General features: G+C 42.4%; 1 protein-coding gene across 2 annotated transcripts in view; it reads right to left on the minus strand.

The window, feature by feature from the left end:
- Window positions 1–18,999, minus strand: part of dlg3 (discs, large homolog 3 (Drosophila)) — an 87,890-nt gene that overhangs the window by 53,991 nt on the left and 14,900 nt on the right. The window contains exon 4 of one of the 2 annotated variants that reach the window (XM_073487724.1): window positions 17,190–17,303. In XM_073487724.1, coding sequence (XP_073343825.1) covers window positions 17,190–17,303 — 114 coding nt within the window. Of the gene's footprint in view, window positions 1–8,675; window positions 9,191–17,189; window positions 17,304–18,999 lie in introns of those variants that run through there. The other variant, XM_073487725.1, reaches the window with a different exon arrangement.

The raw sequence follows: 18,999 nt of genomic DNA on the forward strand, positions 1-18,999 counted from the left end.
TGACATATCATAATGTCTTCTGTGCACATCAGTTCACCAGTTAACGAGCTAGAATCGTGTGTGGCTGTATTATCTATTAATATGACATGTAGGTAAGAATGAATTCACCTAAATGTGCTCCGAATATCTCTCTAATTGTCAAATAAAAGCCGGTATCCAAGGAAGTAATAACTGCGATTAAAAAAACATTGAGGAAACATTGAATTACTTGTACTCTGATAGCTCAGACGGTAAAATCAGCATAATCTATATTTCCAGAGTCCATCTGCACAGCATCAGCTTACCACTCCACTGCTCTGACTTCTCATTTATTCATTTATTCCAATCATTTCTGCTACGTCATATTTCATCAAGCCGTGTTAAGTTGCTATAAATGAAACAAAACGCTTCCTGCAGATGTTTCAAATTAAAAGCCCACCTAGAATGAGAGAGATTACGCCCTTTCAGCCACAGGAAGGCTCTTAATGTGAAGCATCTGAGCAGGAAGTGTTTGGATTCATTGACAGCAATCTTAAAAGCAATTTACAAACAGTAAAATGGAAGCGACTGGAAAAAATGAGTGAATGAAAACAACATCTCTGTTTGAGAGGAGGCGCGGCTGTGGAAATATACATAATGTTGAATTTATCCAGACAACATGTAAACATGAAGGCAGATAAGAAAACAGGAAGGGTTCTGATGAATACTAACACATTGACATTTAATTTTTACAAATTAAGACTTAGATTGTTTTAAATAAGACCTGCTTCTTTATGCACTATTTCAGAATTTACAACACAAAATTGGAAATGCAGAATCCCAAATATTTGCCTATTTACATAAGATCTGCTCTCAAGTAACCTATGATTACTTACCATATAATCTTTCATTATAAATTATTTGGAAACCTATTGTATTCGTTATTCAGTAGCGAGCGCCTGTTTCTTTAGTGCTGTAACTACTACTGTGTACCTTATTGTAAAGTGTTACCAAAATAACAGCTGATATGATGGTTGAATAAAAGCAATAAAAGCACAAGCGCTGTTGAAAGCACCCACGCACCCCCACAAAAATGAAGAGGAGTCAGAAGGCTTAGGGACTAGCTCTTCTCTGATATTGATTGGATATACACATATTACATGGCAGCATGTGGGTGATGGAGCTGGTGCACCTTGCTGAGAATGTTAGCACATTCTTGCAACAACGAGTCAAGCAGAGCAGCAAAAAAAGCCTTTTTATCCGTACGTACAGCCTATCAAACACTAACGTCTGATTCTTGTAATTGACAGCTACAGTGGCGCAGCATTTAACATCTCATTCCATCAAAGGCCCTGTGTGTCCCTCGCTACTCTCTCTCACACAGAAAATCTGACGCTTCCATCGCTGAATCAGGAGTCCACTCTGCCCTGCACAGCACAGTCACATTTCTAGGCCAGTCGCTACTGTGATCAGCAAAAAACCCCTAAATAAAACAAAAGCAGGCAAGCAAACAAACAAACAGCGATCCCCTCCCTTTCTCCTTTCTTCTCTCCTCTCCTCCCCTGGCTGCCAGTGAGAGCCAGCAAGGGAAACAGGCGAGCTGATATAGGGCTGAGCCCTGGCAGGGCCTCTGACAATGACCATATGGATCACAGGGGCATGGCAGCCTCGGCTTCCAGCAGGACACACACCTCCACGCACATGATCTGCAGCTTCAGGCGACTGTACCTGTAAACTGTACAAAAGCCTGCATATACATCACAAGGCTGCAGCCAAAATGCAGTAATGAGTACACCATTCAATCTGCATTGGCAGAGGACACAACACATTCCTGTGAGTCCTGCATTTCACAGAGAACCTCCATGTTGAAACAATGAGGTTCAGTCTGTGAACGTGATGCAAGGGTACAGAACAATGGAGCCACTGAGTGGAGGCTTTTAAGAGAAGTGTAGGAGGTGGGCTTCTACAACACAGCAGCTCCGGTCCCGGGTCACATCTACAGCAGCTCCACATCACAGATCAAGCTCCTTCAGCTCCCTTAATGGTGGCTCGGCTGTCAAAGTCTCCCCTGCTAGCTCACGTCAGCTTCTGACTGGCCTTTTTCTCAGCCGCTCCGTCCCTGCCCCCTCTTACAGCGTATAAAAAGCAAACTTTTGTCAAAGTGCACATAAATATTGCAGTGCACCATGTCTCCCTTGTTTCGTAGCGCATTTCCCATGATTCACCATCCTCTCTTTACCCTCGAATTTTCATGGGTAGGGAACACTTTGTTTTTGGGTAAAGGTCTGTGTCGGGCATGGGTGTGTGTGTGGTGTGTGTGTGGATGTGTGTGGGAGAGAGACAGGCAAGCGCAGAAGAGAAAATATGATGTGGGAGGTTTTCGATAGCAGACAACTGAAATCAAATTGTGTGCTCTGAATTTGTATGAGATCGGTAAAATGAAATATCGGCACTCTAATCGTGATTTAATTTTCGTAGCAGTTTGAAAGCTGAAATACATTTTTTCAGAAATCGATTTCATTTTAACAATAAAAGTACAAATTTGCAAATACCAAAGCATTAAAGGGTTACTCCACACAATTGTTACACATTAAAGTGTGTTTAACGATTGATGATGAAGCCTATATTACCCACAATGCAACTGAGCCACTGAGTGACATCACTGGGAGCAGTTTATCAGATTACATGCAGCTTCCTCTGGAGCCACAAAAGTCTTTATACTACTTTTGTCACATATGCAGTAATGAAAATTGTAGTTATTAGTTATTGAGAGTTTTTTTCACATACTAATTTAAACATTTTGTGTCAAACTACAATTCAATTTTCTATTTTTTTCCTCGTTTTGCTATATTTTGACATACTGTATGGCAAAAAACAGTGACAAGAACCAATAACTGCTTGTACATGTTGTCCTTGTTGCCAAATGTGGCACCAAAGTAAAGGTTATGGACTGTGGCTTGATGGATTTACAAATCTGTACCAAATATAAAAAGCCATTTTTCAGTTAAACAGTATAGTCTGATATTATGGGTTTGCTATACAAAGCCTGGCAGCTCTTCGGCATGCTTGAAAATTGTTTAAGCTCATTAAGGTGAAACTACACTGAGCTGGATCTGATTGCCTGAATGTTTTCTTTGCAAGGTCACACAAGAGTAAAGGTTCAAAAAAATCCACCTACATGTACTCTTACAACTGTAGCTGCTCTAAATCTGACTGGAGTTCATAAAACTCCTGTAGAGCTGCTCACGTTGTTACCATCAGTGCTCACTGTGGTACAGTATTTTCAAATTGCTGTGCACAGTTTGAAAGAACACTTAGAAGAAATGACTAAAATCAATCACAATATTTCGCAGCAGATTTAAGCACAGAGGCACGTTTTAAAGCTCAGATTTTTAATTTAAAAATTCACAAATTATGGTGTTGGTTGAGTCCATGTTTTATGACAACTCACGACACCTGAAACAATTTGAAGGCGACAACATTAGATCTTTTTTTTACATCTCCCGTTGGTTCATTTGCTACTTACTGACTTCACATCGCACGGTTTACTTTGTGCTGAAGCTCTTTAAACATTTACACCTCACAAACATTATGTAAGTTCGAGACGGATACAAATAATGCAAACCAAAAATCATAAGACATTTGGAGCGCTTGTCTGTAACATGTTTCAAAACATTTCGCATTGTTTTGTTTGAATACAGGCTTTGAACTCCAGTGCAGACAGATTTCAAAGAGTAAATTACACTGTTTCAGCTTGTTTTGGCCTCCCACTGAATTTAAAAAATGCTTGTTGGGGTGAGTGTGGGAGAGAGGGAGGGACGGCATGAGGGAGCACCGTCCTCGGATGAAATGTGATCTGATGTCAGTGCGACGCTGAAGCTTAAAAGTGATGTCAGAGGTATTATGACATCACATGTGGGGTGAGCCTATACAATAAAGTAATTCATGATACGTAATGCATGACTCCTCTTTCAGTTGTATTTAAAAAGTATTTCTGTTTGAAATGCAATCAATTCAGTCACATTTTCAGGCTTTATGGTGGTGATGTTTCAATTTAAGTATTATAAGTGCTTATGATTCTTGGCAGATTCCATATGCATAAAATGAAACTGATCAATAGAAAACCGACTGTTACCTTTTTTCAGCCTCTGTTATTATTCTCTAGTCAAGGTTAAAAATAGTAAAGCAGCAAAGACACAAACAAAACTTGAAACACACAAAATGATCCACTGATGTTGCTTTTAAATCTGTGCACCTTTTTTTTTTCCTCCTCTCATGACTTATTTTTCTTTGACTGAATATAAAGTGGCTTCTTACACAATCACTTTCCAAAATTGTAAAAGGAAAATATTTTTAATTGTCATATATGCATTTACTCTTTTTGTTCTTTAAATGTGTGTATCCACGAGTTTCCTGGGGAGAGAATCGGTTATGGGTGATACTTCTGGTGTTGCGGCAGAATTAGCAATAATAGTAGTAATAGTGTCAGTAGTATTAACTCAATAAAGTCGCTAACCTAGATCTTCATGAATGACCAATCGCTCTAAGAACGAGGATTAGCGTCCTGTTACCAGGGAAAATGCCGGTTCTGGTTAAGTGACAGGGTGTGCCGGATGTCGCGGCCAAGGTGTCATGGGGGCTAGGAATAAGGGATGTTACTGTTGTTTGAATTTGAGTGTTGTCAATAAAGTTAGTGCATGATTTTACGTTTTTGTCAGAAAAGGGACCTTCCTGTTATTTTCATTTAATTTTGTACAATTTTCACTTTATGCTAAGATGCAAAAACAATCTTAAATCCCATACCACAACCAATCAAACCAATAAATATATGATCAAATTAATAATCAAACACAAAAAGAGCAAAAATAATCATACACATATGCAAAAAAAACACAGCATAACAGTAAAGAAAACGAATATATACAGCTCCATGAAAGAAGCAAAACACTACAGGGTGATGAGGCCTTTCGACCATCCAACACCTGGGATGTTGTCCTAATCTGCCAAGAACAGGAGTCATCATCCCGACACTTCTGGCAGGACAGAAATATGACCAAATGGCAGCCAACACCACACCACAACCTGTGACATAAAGGAGGTCTACAGCCAAAATCATAAAGGTAAACAAACAAAATGCTGTGAGTCTATTAATAACAACTCACTACAAAGCACTGCCTTCATGATGTCCTCGAGGTCAAGGTTACCTAGCCCCATGAGGAGTCCTCCTTTCATGAGTGGTGTCAGGGAAGACGGAGGAACGCTTTGTATTCTTCAGAAAAATCCTACTGGATCATATTTTGGGTCGGGCCATCCTCACAGCTCTAAGCTACCTCATCCATAATATCCACTACTGTTACATCTTATAGCCTTTCCCCATTTCTTAATTTTCCTACAATACTCTCTCCTGTAAAAGTGGGGGTTATGGGTATTTTATTCTATCTAACATTCGCCTCCCTGTTCTGGCTGCACTCATCGTCATAAAAGCTACCCCGAAATTGGGGATCTGACTCTAAAAAAAAACAATCGCGGAGTAATTATCTGTCACATCGAGCTGAATGTTTGACAGGAACTGCCATCCATCTCGGCCCTTATCACTCACCCTAGATGAAAAGATAATGTATGGATATGCTGAGCGCACTTTCATTCAGGTCACATATCTCTTGCCTTCTTATTCCAAGACAAGCTCATAGATAAATCTCTCTTGATCTGATGAGAATATTCCAGGTTTTAGATGGAGCCTTTCAAGATCACAGTAGGGGATCCAGCTCAAGACATTTGGACATGGAGCACATGTAAATCCCATCTGTTAATGCTCTCTGGGTCGCTGTTACAAGAGTGGCAAATGAATGAAATTCTCGTCAGACAGATGTACAAACCAAAGATACTGATAGATCAATGTGACTGTAAGAGACACACACACACACACACATGCAGGCACAAACACTTCTGATCAAGGCCCGAAGGCTTTCGAGTCGTAATCACCTTTGGGAGTGTTCGACATGGAACGCCCACCGTGCCTGTGCATTCATTTAAAACACCACTGCCACTACAGAGGCCTGTTATAAACAATGGGTCTGGCAAAGCATTTTGGACCAAATCTTGATGCTAATAAATAAAGTAAAATCTAATTAATATTTAAAGCCAATCACAGCCACAGAGCTGGAGAACACACAAAGACAGATTGGAGCCCGCGAGGGGAAAGAGGGAGCTTTCTGACTGGAGCTCCCAGTGGACTGAGGTCTCTACTTTTCTCAGATTTAAATTCAAAAGCTCTTGTTTTAAAGAATGTTCTCATAATCCCAACTGGAGTCATCCACAATTATCCGAGCAAGCTCTTGACAAAAGCAGCACAATCGTTTACTAAATAGATGACAGAGGAAACAAAAAAATTAATATGGCATCATTATGTCTTGTGGTGTCTAACGATTTCCTCGCACATACATGAAACGTTCATGGCTACAGAAGCCATTTAAAAATGTCAATGATCCAGCTATAAAGAGCCTACTCAGATAATTCTGAATGACTGTGCAAGGTTATTGCTTCTCATCGCATCCAAAAACACGAGTCGTTATGAAAGCTATAAGATAATAGACGCGCGTGTGTGTGTGGTTGGGCGTGTGTGTGATTACTGCCCTGCTCTCCGGCTCTGTATAGGTAGTGGGGGAGGGGTAGCATTCACATTTCTCACCCAAGGATGAGCAACGGTGACTGAGGAGAGCTGGGTGGGTGGGGGTAGCGGTGGTGGTGGGTGTGCATCTCCATCCCCATCTCCATCTCTATCCATGCAGTGCTGTATAGCCCGTTTACAGGCAAAGGGGAGCACACACTGGCCATTTACACGCCTGTTTTAAGAGATGGAGGGACAGATGCTTGTCCACAGTGTCAGGGCCTCGCTTGCTTTCTCTCTCTGACAGCACCACCAACTGCCTCCTCTTACATAACCCCCTCCCCCTCTCCAGGCCCACTGCCTGCCTTTATTGGCTTATTTCTCTCTTTTTCAACCTTTGCATTTTCACCCCACTGACTGCTGCCTTTTCTCCCCCATCATCCAACGCTCATTTGTAATTCCAGCTCTTTTTATTCCAACGTAGATACTCCGGGACTAAAGCCATGAATGCCAGGTTGGATAATTTCTCTAAAGAGTTTGTGTGATGCATATTCGCATGATACAGCGAGGAAGCAAGAATCCTTCGAAAGGACAGGACAAGACAGGATTCTGGAGTGTTTTATCCAATTGACAGGGCCATTTAGACAACATAAGATCTCTACATCAGTCACGATGTTTGAACACATTTTATCACGTTAATACTCATTTTGTTATATCGTAAGTTGACTGTATAACAAACATGCCAGAGAGGAGAAGTGGAAAAATTAGGTGGTAATACTGATGGAGAGCAAAATCTCCATGTAAGCAATAAATGCTTACATAATCACATCTGCTGTGAGCTTTCAAATGTGTGAAATAAGCCTGATTGGTCTGGACGCAGCTGATAAGAAAAAGATTTTTATGCAACACAAACCTAAAGAGAAAGTGTCAATCTCTAAAACCTCTCCTCGGATGTAGTAATCTGCTAATATCATCCAGGTTGCGGCACATATGTGGGCTCAGCTCAGGGGGATTTCTTCCACTCTGCCTCTGAAATTTCAGCCTCCATTTTACCCCCGTGCTTCCTCTCACCTTCCCTCTTGATGTTGCCTCACATTTCTTGCTCAAAACGCGAACACACATAAACGGAGGAACTACAAACAATGCAGCGGCTCCCACTTGCCGCAAATACGAGACTACATAGACACATACTCATGCACAGTGAGAAACATTCCTTGAATCTCATGCTCGCCGAGCTACCCTTCCCCCACCCCGAGCTCACTCTCATGCTCACATACATGCACCTTGGTTAATTAAAGTCTGTGCTTCTGAAGCGGTTCTGACCTTTTATCAACTGTGATTTATAAATACAAGTAAATAAAGGCAGATAATAGAATCAAAATGGAGCGTACGCAAAGAGGCGGTTTCATTCACACTGTGCAGCATGTATGACAGGCAGTGTTTGGACACAGATTACTGCTGATCCTCTATTTTTATGACAACACATTCGTTATTTAGTGATTCTTTGAAGCAAAAAAAAAAAGGCTTGCTAGAAACCGGACGCCAAATAAGAATGGAGCTGGTATTGGAGATCGATTTCATCATCTCTTCCTTTACTCTGAGCTAATGAGACACAATCCTACAATTAGTTGATCCCTGAGAAATCCATTTCTTACACGTAATTTCTCACAAACTCAATGTGTAATGTTACCGGCTTGAGAGAGAACTTAAAATAAATGCACACTGCATCTCAGGGCTGCTTCAATGAATGAAAATGCACCATTTTTTGGCCTGTGGTAACTGCATCAGCGTGAGCCTTTGACGACATACACTAGGTGTGTTAAATCTATAAGCATTAGTCATCTGCATCAAATCCAAACATGCAGATCATCTCCATGTGTGTGCAGTGAAACCGGATCAGTCCTGTTCTGTTCTCCTTCCAATAGAGGAAGCACAGTCGACAAATGGGAAACGGACGACTTGAGATGAATACTAAATATGAATTCTCCTCAGCCACAGCTGATACATGATGGTCTCTGTTTTACTACAGCAAACAGCTCATCTGATCCCAGTCTCCCCCGCCAGGCCCCACAGGCCTGAGCTATCTAACAGAGTGAAGAAGATGAGTTACCTGATCATACCACTCCCGGTTGGTACAGGTGCACTCGGGCCACCATCCTCCTTGTCCACTGGAGTTGTTGCCGTTTACTTTGGGGCCACCCTTGGATTGGCCCTTTGGGTTGGGGCCTCCAGGGCCTCCACCAGACATAATCTTGCCCTTACTTCTCCCCAAAGTGCCCCCTCCTCCTCCCATGCCTCCACCTCCCCCTGAGGCTGGAGGGGGTAAGGTCTGGCCTCCCCCATACCCAGGCGGGTATCCATAGGGCTCGGCCTGCCAGTCTCCTCCATATGACGGGGCATCCATCCTACGCAGGGCAGCCATACGGGTCACCTCATAACATTCTGGGCACTTGCAACAGTGGTGATGTTTGTGCATGCTGGCTGAGCTGGCTGGGGCTGACGCTGAGCCGAGCGGCGTGGCACTCTGTCTCTGCTGCCTCCTCAGATCTCACACAGCACGCTGTGATCGGCTCACAGAGCGCTAATGCCGACGGAAATAACACTAATCACAGGAATTTCTACAGATTTTCCCTTTTTCGTCAAATCCTGTCACTCTCCGCTTTATTCCTCACAGATGTAGAAAAAAAAAACGATCGAGAGGGACGGGAAGCAGCAACAGGAAAACAAAAAATACAAAATGGGCACGTAGTCTTTGTCCTCTTGACGTAGAAGATCAAAGGAAATATTCAAAATATTGTATACGACCACACAATCAGAGACCAGCCCCGATGATAGAAATTTCCTCTTGCTTCTCTCGGTTCACAGTGATGCGCATATAAATTCATAGATATATATATAATCTTTTGTTTATATATCATATATATTTACACACACAAATACATATAAAAATATTAATATAAACAGACAAGCACAAATACAGATATGTACAGGGATAAATGTATATATATATAAATATCTATATGCGTGTGTACAAATATATATATAGATATATAAACAATATGTATAAATAAATGATATCCGCAGATGAAAATCTTCCTCTGTTAATTCTTGGTATCTTCCCGCTCTGTCAAAAGCTCACGGTTTTCCTCCTGCGTTGATAATCGTTGTCTTTCTCTCTCTGTCTCTTTTCTCAGCCTGCAGAGAGGAGCTGAGCACTGGATCGCCTCTCAGTCAGCTTGCCCTAGATGTGGATTATTCAGAGGGATGCGAGCAAGCAAGAGGGAGATGGAGAGCGAGAGAGATAGGGAGAGAGAGAGAGAGAGAGAGAGAGAGAGAGGCAGGGAGAGAGGAGGGGGCTGATACGTAGCAGCATCCCTCCAGCACCTCAGCCCTGACAGCCACAGCCAATCAACTGGCAGCGCTGCCATCAGCAGCAGCAGCACCAACAGGACTGAGCGCTTCACTAGCTGCTCTTAAAGGGGCCGCGACATAAAACCTCACTGCTGCCCGCGCTTGGGTGAAAAGGTACTGCTTCACAAATCAAAGCGCAATGAAAACGTTGCATCCGTCTTTTTTTCTCTCAATAAAGAAAGGTCAGGAAGTCATAGCCTGCAACCTGGCAATGCCGACCCTCGATCCTCATCCGCTTATTAAAGTCTAATCCGTGTTTTTCATCAGACCAATGCAGCCAAAATCCAACTTACAGCGGGCACCCCTGTCCCTCCTACTGGTCACTGGTCACCTCCACGGTCATCTCTAGTTCAGCTGCAGACTTAACAGCTTTCTTGTGCAAGTGATTGGCAACCTCAGGCTCTGTGTCACAGCAAGCATCTGTAAATAATCTCACAATGGAGGCAGGTGCAGCAGAAGTAAATCCTTTTTCTCCTGGGTATCACTAGACCTGCCACTCCACAGAGGATGTCTTTGAATCACCGCGCATTACTTTACATCATTCTCTATCCCTCTTCCTTTTTTTTTTTGAGTATTACTACTAGCATAGCAGCACTGCTGCTGAATTATTGTATCATTAAGTCCTGCTCGTGTGTGGGATTGGGTCAAAATACACACAGAAAGAGGAAAACTGCAATCCTGAAGCCTCGTTCAAGAACCATAGGGGAAATATTCTATGTTCACAATGATGACATCAACACATGTGTACGAAACCAACAAGATTACACGCTTGGGCTTTTCGAGTGGGTGGAGGAAGAGATTGAGAGTGAGAATGTGTGAGGGGGAAAAAAAGAGAGAAGGAGAGACTATATGGCTTTCATGTATCTGTGGCAGTTATATTTTCAGTAATGCGAGAGGACTGACTATGAACCATTTAGCACGCTTTTGAATTTGTGGGTTGATCACAGCGAGATATAAAGCATCCTGACACTGAGGGTGAAGGTAGATTTTTGAGAGAACTAAGAGGGAATGTTACAATGTCGCCATTAAAGCCCTGCATATATGCATTATTAATGAAATGTGACGGGGAATGGAGCTGGGTGTGTCTGCATGGGGGAGAGTGTATATTTGTACATAGTCTGCATGTTACAGTACTCATACATGAATGGTAGTGTCTTTTTAGCATTCAGACTAAGTGGCTTTAAATTACATGCATGTTAATGTGTCTCTGTGCAACCTTCATGTTGTATTGAGCAGGATTTTAGGGCGAGGGCAGACTGCATTGTGTTGCAGCCCTACCAGGAGGCACACACAGCAGGCTCAGCCACACTAAATTACATGCAACAGTAACTATCTTCATTATAATGATGTTATTTCGCTGTAACCTACAGAGATTTGCCAAGCAAAAAGAGCAAAAAGAAGAGAAACTTGGGCATTTTTTTAAAAACAGAACCACCATAAACCACTGAATGCCTCATGTTACATTGTCGGATGCAGCCACAAACCCTGCTGAAGCCAATCAGAACGGCGAGGCGGGGCTTCGAGGCAGCGGCTTGAAAGGACGATGTAAGCATATCGATCACAGCACACATGACCGAGCACATGTTGCAACCATCCTTCCCAAGCCTCGCTCTGTCTCTCTTATAAACTGTCTACATCGCATTTACCACTCAGCGCTGTGAGAGGGTTTGCGGTACAAAAATAAACACACACTGTACAGCACACAAGATGAGTGAACGTCAGGCAGGATACACATAATAAAGGCAGGAGAGATGGACACAGATGGATCATCTGCACTGAATGAACACAGATAAGTCATCTGTATGGGTGGGCGTGCACATACACACAACGGCGAAATGAACTGTGTGTGTGTAGACGTACCTCTAGAATAGAGAAACCTCTCCCTTTAAATATTACATAATATAAAAATATATAAATAATTGGTCGATCTTTTTAGAGCCAATCAATTGTTCGTATCAGGAGGAAAGCAGGAAGAGGAATACAGGAAGTTAACATGCCCTAATCAAATTAGAGCTATTACAGAGGACAGAAGAGGTCTTGAAGGTTAATGTAGTGTTGGGGTAGATGTCTTAAAAAACATGTCATCGTTCTTTTATGGATGCGATGACATGTCTTGTGTCTTCTTAACTTCTGCTTCTTTAACAGTAACCGTTTCAACAGAGTGCTGATAATGTGAAATCCATCAACTGCAATCTTATACAGGTAGCATAAACACAACATTAGTACACTGTAGTGTAATAAGCACCATGTTCCTGCAAAAAAATACAACCTTTGCGCAGATTATGTTGAATTGTCATGAAGACTGTGCCACCTAAATTTTTGCTAGGCTCAACTACACACATATTTTCTCAGGTTTCCGTTTACACTGTCCCTGTATTAGATTACACATTGTGAAATTTAATCGTCAGTTTATAGCCTAATAAATCTGTCAGCAATGTAAGATTATTTTTCCACTTGTGACACAGCGCCAAGCAGAAAAAAAGGAATAATCAGTTACTGCTATTTCTTTAGTGGCTATACATAAATACCAGAGATGAAAAAATGTAAAACCCATCAAATACATTTAGCAATCTTTAGTTCACCTTCAGAAGTGAACATGAGAATGTTCCATAAATATGTTCCTTAAGATGGGGTTGGTAAGATTGGAGAAACCAGCAAGAGCAAGCTAAATTTGAAAGTATCCGACCCTCAGACTACACTGACAGACTCATATCTCTCACTGGCCAGCTGGAAGATGTGTGTGAGTGGCTACTTTGCTACGTTTAACAAACTCTCTAATGGTTTCTGTCTCTGGTTTGTGCTACTACGTTAGCTCCTGAACGGCCATTGTCATCGCCAACCACAACCAACTACTTCATATCTCACTTACATATTACAAAACACTTGGGTTGCCACTCAGCTCATTTCTAATGTGCGTTGTCAATGCTTTTAAGAATTTAAGTACGAAATAGTCGACTACGTAAAAGCTTTCCACCATTTTTGACAGGAGAGTGCCTTGGATTTTTCTTTTTTAAACTAGCATGTTAGCATTTGGAAATTTCGGCTGCATTTTCTTTGTCATTCTTGTGTGACTAGCTCGATAATAGCTTAAGAAATACATCTGCCTAGCCTCGTGGAAGACTCCGGTTACGCACAATGAGTGTATGGGCAGAGAGCGCGCAGGCAGGCAGCTACGTAGGCAGACAGACTACTTGCCGAATTGGGCAATTGGATGAGCTTATTACAGGCCTGCAACAGCCACAGATACTGTATTTTTTTCTTTTTGCTGTCGAAATGTTCAGAGATTTTCCACAAATATAACAAAAAAAATGCTTCTAGAATATCTTACGAACCCTAGCTTTAATGAACGGTGAAAACCTTTTTATCATAATCACTGAAACAACACTGCACAGCAGGGTACGATTGAACTGTTAGCTTGTAATTACACTCTGACTCTTACCAAATTCAATAACTACTCCTATCCTGGAGGAAATACAATAAGAACAACTTGGTTTTAGTAGACCCAGAAGAATAGCAATCTTGTAGGAGTCATGGCAATTTAAAAAAACAGACATTCACCTAACACATATCCATCCACATACGTGCACGAGTGAGTGGTGCTTGTGTGTGTGCGTGCGTGCAGTCCTTGATAAATGTTGTGCCCAATTAAACAGCTTAGACTGGAAAGATGTGGATCACCGGCATTAGGTGATTTATCTTGTGAAATGAAAGCAGTAACCTCTGACCTTCTGTTGACAAATGAAAAACAGGGAGCTGTGATTTATGGCATAAACGTGGAAATTATCCTGCACTTTTCAACAGAGATGCTTCTTCACATCCCAGCTTACAGCTTCCCCCAACACTCAGCATCCACTCGGTATCAGGCTGCACGGCCCTTATTACATAAACCCACCTGGACACCCTGTAACAAACACACACACACTAACACACACACGCTATAGTAATGAGCGTTACAACCCCCAACCACTGCACAGACCATGTATTGAGCTTTTCAGTCATTTTGAGACATTTCTCCGAGAAGCTGTGTGACTACTCCTTCGTCACCTGACCGGATGCAGCGCCATAAAAGGACAGTCGGTAGTGAGGCAGTCTTAAAGTGGCAGCTCCATATCAACACGTACTAAGCTGCTCTACTGTAGCCTTAACTAACTGCAAGAGGGGGTGAGGAAGCAAGTCTTATAAGTCTCTCTCAGGCGTCATTGCATCTTAGCAGAATCAACTTGTTTCTTACACAAAGATAAGGAAAGGAATAAATCCCAGAATATAAGAGAATCTTTACAGTGAAGTCCTCACTGCTGAATGAATCCTAGCTTTGTAAATGTGCAGAAGGGGGGTTGTGCATGGAAAAGAAAGAGAGACCGCAAGACTGAGAGAGAATGAGAGATACTCATCAGTTTTGCTCTAAAAGCCAATGTAACCTGCCGAGCAGCCACAACGACTCTCTCCCAGTGATGCAGATGCAGAAAACAAAGGCTACACAGCTAAGACTCCTATTAATAGGCCTCAGTGGCAGAGAACAGCTGCTCCACCACACACACCAAACACAGCACCTCCATCTGATGGAATAATGAGAGAGAGAAGCATACACATGGAGGGAAATGAGGGAGACAGGAAAAGAGGAATGCAAGATGGCAAGAGATTGCATCAGAGATGAATGGCTAAGGAACAGTCTGTGCCATAGACTTTGTGCATGCATAGAAAGACAGAAGCTGAAAGAACGAAAGAGAGATAAAGATTTTGGGGTTGCAAGTAGGAGGTTAAGAGATGAGAGGAAGGTGTAAGCAGTTGATAAAATATGATAAAAGGTGCCGTTGGTCCACGACAGACGCCATAACCAAAATGAAACAGAGCTTAGGTGCCCTGTGTGTGGGCAGAAATGCGATGACTTGAGGGGGCATTACTGAAGCATGGTGCTGAACAGAAGGGGGAGTAAAAATAGAGAGAAGAAAATAGAGAGATGCCGAGAAAACAACAAAGTGCTTATGTGTCCATGAGTGCATTGGAATGCAAAATAAACTCTGTGCAATTACCCGTTCACCTTGCCACAGAGAGAGAGAGGGAGAGAGAGGGAGAGAGAGGGAGAGAGAGGGAGAGAGCAATGCATCTGAAATCAGTGTGCTTGCTGAGTGTGCATCATCACGAATGTGCTTGATGCGTGTGTGTGCACGGTGTAAAAACAGAGCAGAAAGAGAGGGAGAGAGGGGGAGAGAGAGAGAGAGAGAGAGAGAGAGAGAAAAACAACAAAGACAACGAATTAAAAGAGGAATGAAAAAGACAGGATGAAAAAAAACAGAGAAGCGAGGAGAGAGATAGAGAGTAAAAGAGAGTCGGAGCAGTCTGTAGGGATGCAGGCGGGGGAGGAATGTGGTTTCCATGGCAACCCGATGGAAGGCTGAGCTCTGGGTGTCCGTTCCAGCTCTGCACTGCACCGGCCCTCGCCTCTCAGCCGCCCTGCTCTCTCTCTCTCTCTCTCTCTCTCTCTCTTCAGCCTCCCCCACTACATCTTTCTCTCCACACACACCCCCTTCTTCTCTCCCTTTCATTGCCTCCCTCCCGTTCCCTGCGCCTCCTCGGCTCCTTCGCCTCCCTCCTTCATGTGATAGAGGGAGTCACACACACACACACACACACACGCACACACACACCATATTATCCACACCAGAGTCAACCTGTACTGTCACTGTATTCTAATGCGGACGTTATCATGCGAGCGCACTGAATCCATGTGCTTACAGGAAGCATCTCCCTCTCTTTTACCCCTTCCAAGCCCCCTTATCCTCAACGCCTCCACTCATCCACCCATTGCACTAGTTCTGGGCTCAGCTGAAAAGCCAACGCCTGCGGCCACTGTGCTGCCATGTGCCACTGGCCGTGTTGTAATGGGGAAGGCATGTAACCACAAGGGCTTTTTACAACACAGAGGAACATGGCTAGCCTATGAGACACATCTCTGTCATGAAATACAAGGACATGTAAGCAGCAGGTTGACCACAACTTGAAAAAACTGTTTTTGGAAAATACACTCATTCGCTGTCTTGGCATGAGTTAGATGAGATGATCAATAGCACTTTATGTCTCCGCGCTAAATATAATGCTAGATTCTGCAGGAAGTTAGCTTAGCTTAGCATACACAGATTGGGAACAGGGGGACACAGCTTGCACAATCTGCAGCAGTCACAGTCTGACTACCAGTACCTCTTAAGCCTGCTTATAGGGATGCACAATAGGAATGTTTTCTCATGGCTGATACGGATAAGATAACTGGATAAGATAACTGATTGAATTTCACATTTTTGTATTTTAAAAAAGAAGTCTATAGCCTGTAGTTTGTGCACACGTGAGGGTAAGAAACTTTACTAAAGAGTAAAGATGGATGGTTTAATATTCCATAGCTCTAACAAGATTTGTTGTGTTAAAACAGACTTTTCTAAAACCTCAGAGGGGCTTGACCTGGGCACGCTTCAATGCAAAGACTCGATTAGCCCATTAAAAACAGAGAGCATTAGATTTATTTAGTATTAGAGAGATTAAGATTATTAAAAGAGATGATAGCAGTCTGGATTTTGTTACCTTTGGACTGCTTCCCCTTTGATTCTAGTGATTCTAGTCTAACCACCTGCTGGCCCTAGCTTTATAATTAGCACAAGAGTTCAAAAGTGTGTTCTTTTAAATTGTTGGCATCAGCTCGTAGTGACAGTGAGAGCCACAACATGGTATAAAGCATTAACTAATACGTTGGATTTAACTGTTTTACAGTTGCAGAGTGTGATGTCAAAATATTTTTTAAAAATGGCTATGTGTCACATAATTACTGTCCAAGTATGATTAAAAGCATACATGCTATTAATTACTGTGATCTGTACGAGCATAATAGATGTAAATGATGGTAGGTGTTAAAATGCTGTACAGGAAATGAATTAATTTAATTATTAGCATTTAATATTAACATTACAATAATCAACACATATTATAAGCAGGTCAGACTGAGGTGATTCTTTCCATTCAAACTGACGCTTTGTTATTTATCAGTGATTTCTCAACATTAATAAAATGTCCCAAAGGGCATCAACCTTTTCGAACACATATTTCATGATGCCTCTGCGAGACCTCGCTTCACCGTCATGGAGACTTATTGCCAGTATCGTTAAGAACAGCTTCTGTTAGCAGCATAGAGGAAAAGTGTGAAACTCCCTCTTTGCTTTGCTTTACTCACCTTTGGCATGTCGACATGGGAACGAGCCACCAAGCCAGAGACTCGCTCCACTTTGTGAGGGCTCCTCCTGCTGGTCACTCGTACCCGAGACACGCCCTCCTCCTCCTCTTCCTCCTGGTTGGACAAGAGTGAATAAAATCAGAGAGAGAAAACAATCCTCCAGCAATGATCAAGACACACACACACACACACACACACACACACACACACACAAAAGATCTAAAAGAACAGCTCAACATTTTGGGTAATATGTTCACTTGCTTCCTTGCGGAGAGTTAGATATGAAAAGCGATACCACTCGTAACACTTGTAGGTCACAGTCTCAACTTGAGAAAAAACATACATTTTTATTGTGCAGCAAACAGAATATTTCGATGGCTGCAAGAGACTTAAAACATTCTGTAAATACCTTCATTTCAGTGGTAAGTGTTAAGCGATGAGTAAAATCAGATGTTTAGCTCTATGGCTCGAACATAATAATACTACATGAAAGACACAAACTGGGCTAGCCTGCATGCTTAACATGAAACTAAACCCAGCAGATGGAAAGCTCAGCTTAGTATAGAGACTGTTAGCGGGAAGACACACCCAGCCTGGCTCTGTCTAAAAGCTATGAAAATCTGCCTACCAGCACCTCTAAGGCTCCCTTATTAACACATTACATCTTGTTTGTTAAAACATAGGAAAAACATCATGTGTAAAAACAATGATTTGTGATTACATACTGGAATTACCTCTTGATTTCAGCCTTGTTAAGACTCTAGGAGGTCAATGAGCAGCTCCAGGCTAAGTGTTTCCCCCTATTTCCAGCCTTCATGCGAAGCTAAACTAACTGGCTGCTGGCTCTAGCTTCGTATTTTAGCACACAGAAATGAGAGTGGTATATCCTCTGATCCAACTGTCCGCAAGAAAGCGAGTAAGCTACTCCTTTAGTGTTGTCTTAGTGTTGCTAAGAAACAGCACTGTTCAGCACTAAAGAAGAGAAAAGGAGGCTACAATTGCAAAATTGAAAATTTAAGAGCAAGACATAACACAGTGCTATTTGTTGTGGAAACAGTCACGTGCCAGAGCAGCACAGAACTCGACTGGGTGGTTAATATCTCGTACTTTATGACAAATGAAACTCAGCCAAAGCAGCAAACCCGTAACCAGTCACCAGAGTCTACAGTACCTGAAATTCACTGAGACCTTCCCCACAGTTCAGACCACACACACCCTTAACTGACAGCAGAGGGCAGCCTTTAGAGCAGGCCATCACTGGTGCAAACTTTTTTTAAAAAAGTTACCACTGAACAGGCCCAATGACTTTCCAAACAAGCGGTGCCTTCTCTCTCAGCTGATCCTGTACCTCCGAATCAAAATGAAAGCTGCTCGTGAGCTGAAGTTGAAAAGTGTTTATATAAATACACACAAAAGCCCTGAGCATGCAGGCTGCTGGCATCACTGCAACCAACAGGAGGAGAGCAAAAACAGACCTTCAATTTTACATCAAGATCAAGTTTATACAACATTTTCTTCATTTTTGCACTGCTATAGATCAAACATACTATGTCATATTTCAGCGATGCTAAGTGAGTTTCTCTGTGACGGCTCTATTCCCACATGGCAGCGCTGACAGGCAGGTCAACTGACACTGCCAGAGCCAGAGCTGCACACCCCCCCACCTCAGCAGCCTGCCTTGTCTAATAGAGGCAGCTAAGAGTAGGCCCTTTGCACTGTGCACATACACTTACACACTTCACATATACAACATTGTGCAGACATACAGTACTTACTATGTGACCATCAATAAATCATTTCAAGTCATGCA

This window comes from Pagrus major, chromosome 18 (genome assembly GCF_040436345.1).
Source record: "Pagrus major chromosome 18, Pma_NU_1.0".
NCBI classification, from domain to species: domain Eukaryota; kingdom Metazoa; phylum Chordata; class Actinopteri; order Spariformes; family Sparidae; genus Pagrus; species Pagrus major.